The sequence below is a fragment of the Phaethon aethereus genome, assembly GCF_964289735.1.
Source record: "Phaethon aethereus genome assembly, chromosome: 7".
Classification (NCBI taxonomy): domain Eukaryota; kingdom Metazoa; phylum Chordata; class Aves; order Phaethontiformes; family Phaethontidae; genus Phaethon; species Phaethon aethereus.
The window spans coordinates 17,769,908-17,782,284 of NC_138583.1; the positions used below are offsets into that span (position 1 = coordinate 17,769,908).

Here is a 12,377-nt window from a genome sequence, read left to right on the forward strand (position 1 = left end):
TGCTGTAGTATTTATATGCTGGTTTTAATGTGGCAGTTGATGACATAAACACAAAGAATACTTATTTCATGGTTATGCAGACTACGACATCTCCACATGTTAATGAGATCAATTCCTTCAGAAGAAAAGTGGAACCTCAAATTTCAATCAACTGTACACAGAGCGGTGACTACAAATTTATTATAAATTTTGGTAGTCAGCATCCGAAATAAGCAAGTTACCTCAAATTAGAAAACCTCACAAATTTCAAGTTTTAGTCTTCAGAACAGTCTTAAATTAATGATTCTTTTTAAAACTTATCAGAGAAGTACTGAAACAAAAAGTAATTCAAGATAGAACCAATACTGTTTCAGTCACAGCTTCTAACTCCTTGAATTGCTGGTGCTTTAGTTTTGAGTTTTTGCTCTAACAAAGTTGACATGGTAACAGACAAAATTCTTGTGCTCTCATAAAGAGAGCATCTAATAAAGACTGACATGCAAGAGGACCTGCAGTAAAAATTTCCCTTCAAATTGACTCACCTCGCCCCTTAAGAGTATGAAGGCTTCCCTTTTTAATTTACATTTAAATAGTATGTTAAGTCTGCACAGACTTTACATATGATTTGAGACTCACTGTCCCTAAAGGCAGAGGCATCTGGGAGCAGAGGTCTCTGCAGTGGTCTTGGGGTGGCACAGAGGGTGCCTGTCCCTGGTGGCAGAGCTGGCCCTGGTGAACACCTCTTCTCACCGCTCCCCAGTCTGCTACAAAGCCCAATTCAACCTTTGCAGGCAAGTAGCTTGCAACCAAGAGACTGATTTAGTATTTCAACACATTTACAAATTCTACTAAAGAAATAAAAGCATGCCCTTTCCCCTCTTCCTTCCCCCCACCGCAAGCAATATACTTTTAAAATGGTAATGCAATCACAACCATTATGTCAATGAAAATTACATGCTGGGTTTATCTCGGTAGGTATCTGTCAAATGCAAAGTGCACACAACATATTTGGAGTAATAATGATGTTTTATCATTTTAATTACAAACACTTTGAAAAAAAAATCCCTAAAGTGTACCAATTGGGGTGGTCTGAATTAACAGTAGCTTGATAGCCCAAGGGTAGCAAAAATAGATTGAGCTACCAAATTTCATTGTAGTATAGCAGCTGTCTTCTTGCCTCAGGGAACCTGGGTATTTAACAAAGCAGACAGCTTGGCATTGGCATCTGATTAGTAATGTGGGTATTGTTGGACAGAATATGAGCAGTTCTATTGTTTCACTGTTTGATTAGGAATTTGGAGACCTATGGCACCATTTAGCTTTTATAGTCAGCTTCTGTATGTTCACTTACAGGTACTGTAAAAGAATATTTTCTCACTTATCAGTTCCTGCAAGTAGGGAATATTGTCTTGAATATGATCAATGAAACATGACAGGATTTAAATGTCAGGGTCAGTTGCCTCCCCATTTCTGTGCCAAAATTTTGTTGAAACGACTGCCTAGGTTCTTCTAATTGGGGAGAAAAGTGAGTAAGGTGAAAGCTTGTTCTTCTCTTACCACAGGATACAAATTATTTGGAATTTAAAATAATTTTAAAACATCATTTATTCCAGTTTAACTTTACAAGGGAAAATTTCTCTTCACAAAAGAAGTCTCAGAGGACGAATCCAACTGTTGGGGTTTCTGGGAGAGAGGGATTGATTTTTATGTTTTCTAATCCCACAGTAGCCCGACAGTTTGGATAACCTCTGGGGGTAAGAGAATCTCTGGTTCAAAACCAATCTGCTTAATGGTAAAAATCTTAGTTAACATGCTTTACCTAAAAAGGCTTGATCTTGGGGAATAACCTGAGCACAAACAACAATATTACTCTGAGGTTTGCATTTGAACTTCATACAGCCAAAAGGACCCCCCACATGGCTCTTCTCTCTTTCGTTCTTTAAGTATACATCACAAATTATTGGTGCTTGTTGGCAGAGTTCAAATCACTGAACTCATTGCAAATAGTCTACTTCAGCTAGAAGTACATTCTTTTACTCTATCAAATCCATCTGAGGTAATAAGACTTGATGTTTTATTCAACAGAGCTGAGGAAAATTGTTGCACAATAGGTTAATTCAAAATGGCAGCATAGAAAATGCATCTGTCAGTGGGGATCAAATTACAGGGCAAGCTCCTCTCAATGCTTAGAAAAACAAGTCTGCAGTTCTACAGATTATGTGCATGTGTGTGTTTAAAGGGGTGGGAAAGGAGCTAAATATCTGAGCTAACCTCCAATTAAAGTCAATCATAAAAACAGCCAATTTAATGAGTACGGATTTCTTTGGGTAATTATAACACCAACCACTTTTTTTCTCCCTCTCTTAAATCTGTAATTCTGCCTTCTTGTTATTGCTTGCTTTGTCATTAATCGCCTCAGGAACTTGATTTCCTAGCAACAGACTCTGCCACCAAACATTTGGCTCCTGTTCAACATTTTCTTTGTGAAAAATGGCCCTGCTATTGCTGCCTGGCTGTTGCAGCTAGACTGGCTGTGTAAGTGCTCTAATAATGCATTCTTCTAAAAACCACCCAAAAATCACATGATAAAAGGAGCGATGACTGAGCTTCAATAATTGCTGTGCTGAAGAAGAGTATCTGCAGTTTAAAGGCTAGGTGGTAGGCGAAGAATGACAGGAAAGGAAACGTGTATATTCTTCATATAAAAGAATATAATATTCATATAAATATAATTAATAGCATAAAGGTGAAGGTTTAGAAATAAATATTTTTACGATGTTAGACCGATTCTCATTGATTTTCTATTACACAAAAAGGAAGTGCAATCTTTCTTAAAAGATGATGATGCATTTTTCTGCATAAAGTAGAAAGCATCCATCTTTAAAGAATGACATCTTGAGGATCAAACTTTGCAAAAAATAAGAAAAAAAGTTTCTAATTCACTTTTCCTCATAAGTAACTCGAGAAAACACTGGCAAAATTGTCTACGCATGAGAAGTTATACCTGAAAGGGTAGCATAATGCACACTACATCCTAAATACCTCACAGAATAGACATAATACTGGTGCCAGTTTAGACAAAGCTTTTTTTACCATTTTGATCAAAGAAATAAAGCTGTGAATTTCTGTATTTATGAGAAAGGAAGTATTTTTCCCATATTTGTTCTGCAAGCCAGTAAATAGCAGATTTGCTTGTTGGTTAGATACAGAGCCTACCAGCTCTCCGCAACGAATGTATCACACTTCAGCTCTAACTTCCAGAAAACACAGTTCCTCAGGGCTGGTGGGTTTCAGGAAGGCAATGTTATCCCCAGCCAGCAAAAAAGGCCACAACTAACTGTTGCTAGCTGCAGCTTCTTCTTTATGGTTAAGACATTCAGAATGGTGTTTTCCTGGCCATAAAACCTATTCATTATTGTGAGAAATAGTTTTGCATGTCAAATGGCATACATACTGATGCCAGAGCACCATGGCAAAAGTTATCAATGGAAAAGAAGCTATTGTGGAGTTATTCAAACAAATGTCTTTTTTCAGGAGATATTTTGATTCCTGCCAATGTCTAGGTCTCTCGTTCCACATGATGCACACACAGACCCAGCATATCTCAAAGAAAAAAACTATCACAATCCATTGTAAATTATCATACTCATCATAGCAGTAAATTACAATAAAAATGCCTTCATTGAATATGCCTCTGAAAGGAGAAGACAGCACAAAAGAAATTTCATTTATACTCACATTGTTATAATAATCAGCATTTTTTCTCAAGGAGAATAGCCAAACTCCATGTAAAATACTGTAGAATGTTATTTAAGTTTTGCTACACATTGCTGACATCAAGCTTATGTTTTGACAGACTCATGTTGAAACCAGATAATTCCGCCATCAAGCCCACTACACCACCACAGTATCTCTCTGCTTAGACAAGCACTTAGGCATTAAAAGAAAATATAAAAATACCACAGTATTTGTGGAAACATACCAGGGTGGCTGGAGCCTTAAAGCCTTCTCCTCCAGCAGATAAGTATGTTACATTGGGTTCATTATGACATGCCGCAACACATGATGTTTCCTACTTGAAACTCAGCCTAAGACCAGAATTCCTGGTATTGATCTTAACTGTCATTAACATCAAAATAAACAACACTTGCCATTAAATTTGTAAACACAAAAGAGATGCTGGAGGTGGGGAATATAATTTAACTGTGGGCTAAGCAATATTAGAAAATTTTATACTTAATGTGGTACAACTAAAGGGCATTACCACTGAGAAATTTCTACTATTTTCTACGTGGAAGTGGGAAAAGGGTGTAGTTTAAACTTTTATGGATTGTGAAACAACACCACCCATGCAAAGCTGAGGGAGTGAAAGAGTTACCTTCTCTGAATAAACATTTGTATGGCAATACTGAAAGTGAGCAAACCGAAATTCAGGTGCATAGAAATAAGTCTTACAGCTACAAAAAAGCTTCATTGCTCCGCTACTGTCTACCTGCAACGGGTAGCACAGGAGATGAAGCTTTCAGGCACTGTAAATTCAAAAAGCAAAGACAAGAGATCATAATGCATAAAGTATGGCGTAAAATGGTCCTACATTTCTTTAATGAACACAGGCAAGCATGAGCATCAGCAATGCTGTACCTATATGAAATGGCTAGGCAAGGAGTCTACATAGATACTGAGGAAACCTTTGAGAGGTACCACGTATAACACTGGCCTTTTAAGCACACAAACCATATCCACAAAATACAAATTCAAATACAGTCCCTAAACAACAGTCTACTATTTTACTTTGTACAGAAAAGAGACAAGCATTTTATTAAAGGAAGATCTCTTTGGTTTTTGGGAGCTACTTAACTGATGCATTCTAAGGTAAGACTCAAGTTACTACAGATTGGGAACCTAGCTCCAGTCAATACTGCCATTTCATATGCTTAGTAAAGGGAAGTATTTAAGAAAAAATAGAAAAACTGAAGCACAGAAGGAACTTTCAAGAACACATTTATTACTTCAGCACAAAGATAATATTAGCATCATATGACAGTATTTTACCCACCTAATGCCTCCAACTGCAAACATTAAATGAATGCAAGTGTTGGACTGAAAAATGAATTGAGTAAAGCTAAATAACTGGCAAAAATAAGGATGGCTAACTGGAACAAGAGATAACAAGAGATAACACATCTGGGAAGCACCACACTGGTGGCAATAATGTTCAACTATAGGCAGAAAGTTAAAATGCAGCTGTCTGTGTAAGCAAGCAGTATCAGTTGTTACAGAGTTAAGATTTCTTAACATCTTAAGATGTTAAGACTTAACAAGGTTAAGCCCAGCTATTAATGAAGGAAAGCATTTTCTCCTTTTCCATTTTATTCTCATTATGAAAGGACAAGTGCAAAATCCCTTACTTACATACAGTAACATGGAGGTGCTCACTGGAGTCAAATGACAACTAAAATTCTCCTCAGCTTTTCTGCTCTCCTAAAACTCTTCTCAGCAGATTTTTTTTTTAAATCAAAAACATTGACAATAAAAATATCTTTGCATTCCAGGCCTTCATAAGATAAGAAAACTAATAGCTATATACTGCAAGTCGCCTCAAAAATGTTCATATGTTTGTGTGCAGTGTCAAAGAAACAGAGCACCAAGAACTTCCAGATTTCACTTGGCACTAAGGACATTGATGATCTGAACAAAACCGCCCCAAGACCCCCACAACCCAATACATGTTATAGAATTCTAAGAGATGCCTACATAAATACAGTACTACCATCAGTTTATTAAATGCCTCTGAAAAGAAGACAAGCAAGGTGCCCAAACATGGAGTTTTATCACCCAAGTTTGTAATAACTTGTAAGAAAAAAAGACACATTAAGAATTCTAAAATGAAAGTCCTGACAGAAAGCACAGATTCACAGAAAGAAAGAAAGAATAAAAAAAATGAAAAAAACCCACAAACCCACACCAAACACAGTTTAAGATTATTTTCATGTCAGCTTGTGTCCCATTCACATGTCATGACATAACTCTCTCACTGTTGTCTGTCTTCACTTTAGTCTTGTTACCTTCCTCGGTTTTGCACTGTGCAAACTTATTCTGAAATGAGGGAAATGTCTGAGGCAGAGACATTTTTCTGGCCCCAGTAGGAACCAAATAAAATCCCTCACAGTGAATTCTAATCAGACACTAGCAGCACAGCTAGCTGATCCACAGCAAAATGAATATGACAGACTGGAAGATGTAGAAGATGTCAATGGTAGAAATTACTGCAATATGAATTATATTTGGAAAAGGGAAAGAAATTGCACAGAGCTTGACAGTACATGCAATCTATCTTAAATGATACAAAGTAGAGTAATTTTAAAGTATTAAAATATACCTTTAAAGTTTACCATCTTTGAGAAAGATGAAGCAGCCCCTGTGTTTTGCTTATATCTGTGATTTACAGGGTCCTAGTCTTTCTTCAATTTGTCTGCTGTATCTGATTACCAGATGGCTAAAATAGATGTATTGTGTTAATTCATGGTAACAGAAGTTGTCTTCAAGGGTTGTGTCAAGGCTTCACTATATTTTCCTTTGTACCAACTCCTCCCTCTGTGAATTGATTAGATTTCAGAGCTAAGTTTCACCTGAGGGCCATTCTGCTGAATGCTGCATTGAAAAGCATATTATCTATTCTAGGAAGCACATACAGATGACCACAGGATATCACAGACCTGTCCTAAAGCAGCAACTGCCCTGCTCTGCCAAGAAACGAGATTGTTTGATGATCTCGGGACACAGGTTTCCAGAATAAGTATCTGTCGCTAACATACATTCTAACGCACTCCCAGAAATAGGTGACCATTGGATAGAAAGAAGGAAATGAAAAGCAACATATGCACACTGCATAGCCAAGGAAGGTAACAAGACTAAAGTGAAGACAGACAACAGTGGGCAAATTAATGACTCGGAGAGCTATCCCATACCTCAGCAGTGGTAATTGTTCATTACATGGTTTTGTTTAAACTTGTAAACCGCTACAAACCTGCATGTAAAGAAGCTAAATGAAAGAAAAGGGCATAAATATAACATCGGGGAACGTGTACAGTTCTACACATTGTCTCCTTTCGTTAAGTAAAGTTACACATGCAATCTGTAATCTCAAGTGGTAACACTGTCCTAGAAATCCCTTAGATGAACGCATCCTTGAGTGCTTTTGCTACACGTGTGAAACAGGTTCTTTACCCAAAAGATTTCCTTCTGCTATCAGATGTTTCCCTTAGCTGAATTCCATTTTGCAAATATTTAATATAATTTATTAGCACTTCAGTATTATTTACTTATCTATTAACGTCTTGGGTTTTATTTTCAGTTTAGTACAATAGTTCACAGAATCACAGAATCACTAGGTTGGAAAGGACCTTTAAGATCATCAAGTCCAACCATTAATCCAGAACCACCATGTCCCCTAAACCATGTCCTGAAGCGCCACATCCACACGTTTTTTGAACACTTCCAGGGATGGCGACTCCACCACCTCCCTGGGCAGCCTGTTCCAATGCCTGACCACCCTCTCAGTGAAGAAATTTTTCCTAATATCCAATCTAAACCGCCCCTGGCGCAACTTGAGGCCATTTCCTCTTGTCCTATCACTAGTTACTTGGGAGAAGAGACCAACACCCTCATCGCCACAACCCCCTTTCAGGTAGTTGTAGAGAGCGATAAGGTCTCCCCTCAGCCTCCTCTTCTCCAGACTAAACAACCCCAGTTCCCTCAGCCGCTCCTCATAAGACTTGTGCTCCAGACCAAGTTCTCTGTCTCTTAGTCAAAGCTTGGATGTCATAGAAATGGCATCTGAAGAACAGCTTTTAATATACATGAAAATCATTGTAGTGAATCATCTAGTCAAAATTTAAGTGATCAAACTGACTGAGCACAAAAGAGTGGCTTTAGAACTAAAGTAAGATGAAGGGTATATCTTAAAAAACCCAAACCTGTTTTTCACCTCATGTAACATTTCCCACTTTTCCTGAAACATCTCCACTAAGTTTAATTTTTCTAAATTGTATATTGTAAGCTTCACTGGTAATTATATATAAGCATAGTAAAATTAAAAAATAAACTTAGTGCAGTATAGCTTTCGGTAACATTTGTCATTCTTCTTCTTTATTTAAACTATACTCTTGGCCTTTCAATATTTTTTTAGCCAATAGCATTAATTCCTAAGCATGGCACTTGGAACAGACTGAGGTATAATTATTGGGAAATAGAAACTCAGAACACTTGAAAAACAGAAATAAAAAACAAGTAGACAATACACCTATTGTCTACATACCTGTATGTATTTTTTTTAACCGCAGCACAAACATACAGTCATAGCACTGGGATGTGTTTTCTTTGTATGCTGAGAAGGTTATAAGTATTTGTTGACAGTTATAAAGGGGCAGCCTTGGCCATACACAAGAATCAATAACAACCATGTAAAGCCTACAGCAGTGCAAGCTAACAGGCTGTAGGAGACATTAACACTAGCTAAAAGAAATAACTGTATTTTCAATGAACGTGTTCCTTCTGGATAATCAATTTTTTACACTTTTTACCAGCCATTCCCACATAGCTCAGGTAGCAGAATGGAAGCAGCTGTCATACTGAAGCCATATATTACATGCACGTTATGAGGTTTTAATCTGTCATAGATGTTTTATGTTTGCTAATTTTGATCAGTCATATCAACTTGAGAGCAAGAGGAAAAAAAATACACCGCTTCTTTTAAGCAAGATGTAATTTACACAAGTACACTAATCTAGCTTGATTGATTCTAGATGGTAAAAAAAGAATACTAACTGTGAATCTACTAATGCCCCATCCTTAAAACCCCTTTATTCCAGAAGTAAGATTTCATCATTAAAATCAGTTTTCTCCACCACCCACATTCAAAAGATTTATCACAATCATTGTTTCTGAAATATTGAGTTATAAGGTGCTGTAGTAATTACTATGGAATAAATAGCAATTAAGATTGTTCACACAAATAAGCTCAAACTGTTTGCAGTGAATAATTATGCTAATAGTGTTTTTCTACATAATTTGTGCATCCTTCACAACAATTTACTAGAAAATGTGAAATGTAAATTTGACGCACTGTATTGTGTTTGCGTGGCAAGGTTTTGGTAGCAGTGGGGGCTGCAGGGGTGGCTTCTGTGAGAAGCTGCTAGAAGCTTCCCCTGTGTCCAATGGAGCCAATGCCAGCTGGCTCCAAGAAGGACCTGCTGCTGGCCAAGGCTGAGTCCATCAGTGACAGTGGTAGTGCCTCTGTGATAACATATTCAAGAAGGGGAGAAAAAATGGCACACAGCATTTGCAGCCAGAGACAAGAGTGAGAATGTGTGAAAGAAACTACTCTGCAGACCCCGAGGTCAGTGAAGGAGGAGGGCAGGAGGTGCTCCAGGCACCAGAGCCAAGATTCCCCTGCAGCCTGTGGTAGAGACCATGGGGAGTCCGGCTGTGCCCCTGCAGCCATGGAGCTCGACACTGGAGCAGATCTCCACCTGCAGCCCGGGGAGGACCCCATGCCAGAACAGGGGGATACCCAAAGAAGACCGTCCCCCCGTGGGAGGCTCGCGCTGCAGCAGGCTCCTGGCAGGACCTGTGGACCCATGGAGAGAGGAGCCCAGGCTGGAGCAGGTTTGCTGGCAGGACTTGTGACCCCTGCTGGCAGGACCTTGTAGGGGACCCACGCTGGAGCAGTTTGCTCCTGAAGGACGGCACCCTGTGGAAGGGAACCAGGCTGGAGCAGTTTCTGAAGAACTGCAGCCTGTGGGAAGGACTCAACATTGGAGAAATTCATGGAGAACTGTCTCCCACGGGAGGGACCCCACCCTGGAGCAGGGGAAGAGTGCGAGTCCCTCCCTTGAAGAGGAAGTAGTGCCAGAGAACATGTGATGAACTGACCACAACCCCCATTCCCCATCCCGCTGTGCCGCTTGGGGGGAGGTGGTAGAGAAATTGGGAGCAAAGTTGAGCCCAGGAAGGGGGGTGGGAGGGGAGGTGTTTTAAGATTTGGTTTTCTTTCTCATTATCCTGCTCTGATTTTGATTGGCAATAAATTAAACTAATTTCCCCAAGCCGAGTCTGTTTTGCCTGCGACAGTAATTGCTGACTGATCTCTCCCTGTCCTTATCTTGACCCATAAGCTTCTCGTTATATTTTTCCCTCCCCTGTCCAGCTGAGGATGGGGAGTGATAGAGCAACTTTGGTGGGTGCCTGGCCTCTAGCCGAGGTCAATCCACCACATGAACTACCACAAAAGCTCTGAAAATGTTCAGTTCTTATGATTTTTTTTCCCCCCACTAATTTAAGAAAGCACAACACTGAAACATACTTCTATATTTGTACATTTAAATTTAAAGAAATCAAACCATGCTGAAATTGAAGCAGTCATTTTCTTTCATTGTATGCCTACGAAATAATCTTAAACCATATGCAACAGACATGCTCATTGCTTAAACCTCACAATGTTGTAACACAAGTTTTAGCAATTTGAAAGAAGTGGAACTTACTGCTATATAATAAACTTTGGCTTTTTCCACCAACTTCCAGTTCTTCTCCAAATCAAGATGCTTTTCCTTCTTATAGCAATTAGCAGCAGCGAGGTTAGCTACAAGAGACCTGAAAGTGATTAAAAACCAGGCATTAGATCCTCTTTAACTACCACTACTGCAAATTTCTCACAAAGAACAAAATTTCTCAAAGATAATCAAAGATCCTAAGGAACATAAAAGCAATTAACAACGAGCACCATAAAACACATACACTTTATTTGACCATTTCATAATATTTAAATAATATATTTAAAATCATATATTAAATAAACTTTAAATTTAAAACTTATATTAAATAATGTATTTTAAATCCAGCTACATAGTTTATGTAACCTGTCACTATTATACTATTCATGTGCCTTCATTTGCTTAGAATCAGCATTTTGTGAACACCTCCCTCTGTATGGTATAGCATCTGCAGATTTTCCTTAAAAGTCTTCTAGTACCTAACACCTATAAGGAAAGTAGCTACTCCAGTTTTTCTTCTGAAAACTATTTTCCCTCACTAGAACCAAAAAGTTGATGGATATGTATGTCTTGTCTTGATCATTTTCCAATGAGAAGTTATATTATTTTAAAAGGGGTTGGTTTGGTGTCCCACCCCCCCACCCCCCCCCCAGTTCATATTTTCCTTTAGCAAATGAAAAAGGGTCACATTGCTACTTTTAGATAATGAACTGTTAAAAAACCTTTTGGCTTAGCTGTGTATTACTGGAAAACTACCAAAACCTCATTTGTACTTCATTCTTTCGTAACAAGTTATAACACAAGCCATCGGACACAACTTCCATTAGTAAGAATAAAAATACTTGTATCAGATTTACTTTGTTACATGTAAGATACATTCAATCTTAAATCCTTCTCTTCAGTCATTCAATTCAGCCTTATGAAACACACAAAACTGACAGATGTACTCCTAAAACCAGGTCATAAAAAGATAGTTTTGCACTAGGTCTCCACTCTGGCTACCATGATCAAATCCTTTTGTGCAATTTATTATGAGAATGTTTAATAACATCTGATAGAGAAGGGGAGTTGGGGAAATGGACATTTCCATGCTGGCATACAGAGTTTTAAATTTAATTTTTAATATTTAATAGTCATAGGACGCACCTTTAACATTAACACATCACTGTCTTGTGATACTTAAGTACATTGGCCAGATAAATAATGTGTAATTACACATACAACATATGGCTATTGAAAACTTTTGCCTTCTCCAACATGCATGCAATTGATGTTGATACTAATGCTACTACAATCCAGAGACAATGGGTCAGAGTGAATTGCTAATCTGCTTCTACTGAGTTATGCTTCTGCCTCCAGGCTGGGTACCATGCGCAAGTGTTAGGAGGCAAGTAAACTGGAAATTCTTGACAATTTATTCCACCTCAAAACACTAATTTCTGCTATCACCATTTCTCTTTGTCCTATTCAATAAAAACAAAAGCCCCAAATAATCTCTTATGAAGACAGCAACCAAGTCTCCCTGTAAATTTCCTGAAGCACTCATCAGTCACAATCCCTGTAAGTTAAACAGAACAAGTATATAAAAATAAAAAGTTAGGCTTTTTCTGAATAAATCAAAATACATAGAATAGTTCTGTGTCATTTCATCCTAGGAATATTCTTGGGGTTTATCTCTTTAATTCTAAAGCCTAAAGGCAATAAGAACTAATGTGAATCTGGAAAATTAAAAAAATAATAATTTATAAACAAATAGACCAAGCCTCTGTAGCAGTACAAGTAACAGGGCAAGAAGTTTCATTCTTCATGGATATTATCATTTCAATGACAAGAAATCCACCAGAGAAC

General features: G+C 38.1%; 1 protein-coding gene across 1 annotated transcript in view; it reads right to left on the reverse strand.

The window, feature by feature from the left end:
- The window catches only part of ADK (adenosine kinase), a gene marked incomplete at both ends in the record, with an annotated part of 297,697 nt that overhangs the window by 143,461 nt on the left and 141,859 nt on the right, over positions 1–12,377 (reverse strand). Inside the window, one exon of the mRNA XM_082001891.1 lies at positions 10,521–10,629. Within this exon, the coding sequence (XP_081858017.1) occupies positions 10,521–10,629 (109 nt within the window). The remainder of the gene's footprint in view (positions 1–10,520; positions 10,630–12,377) is intronic.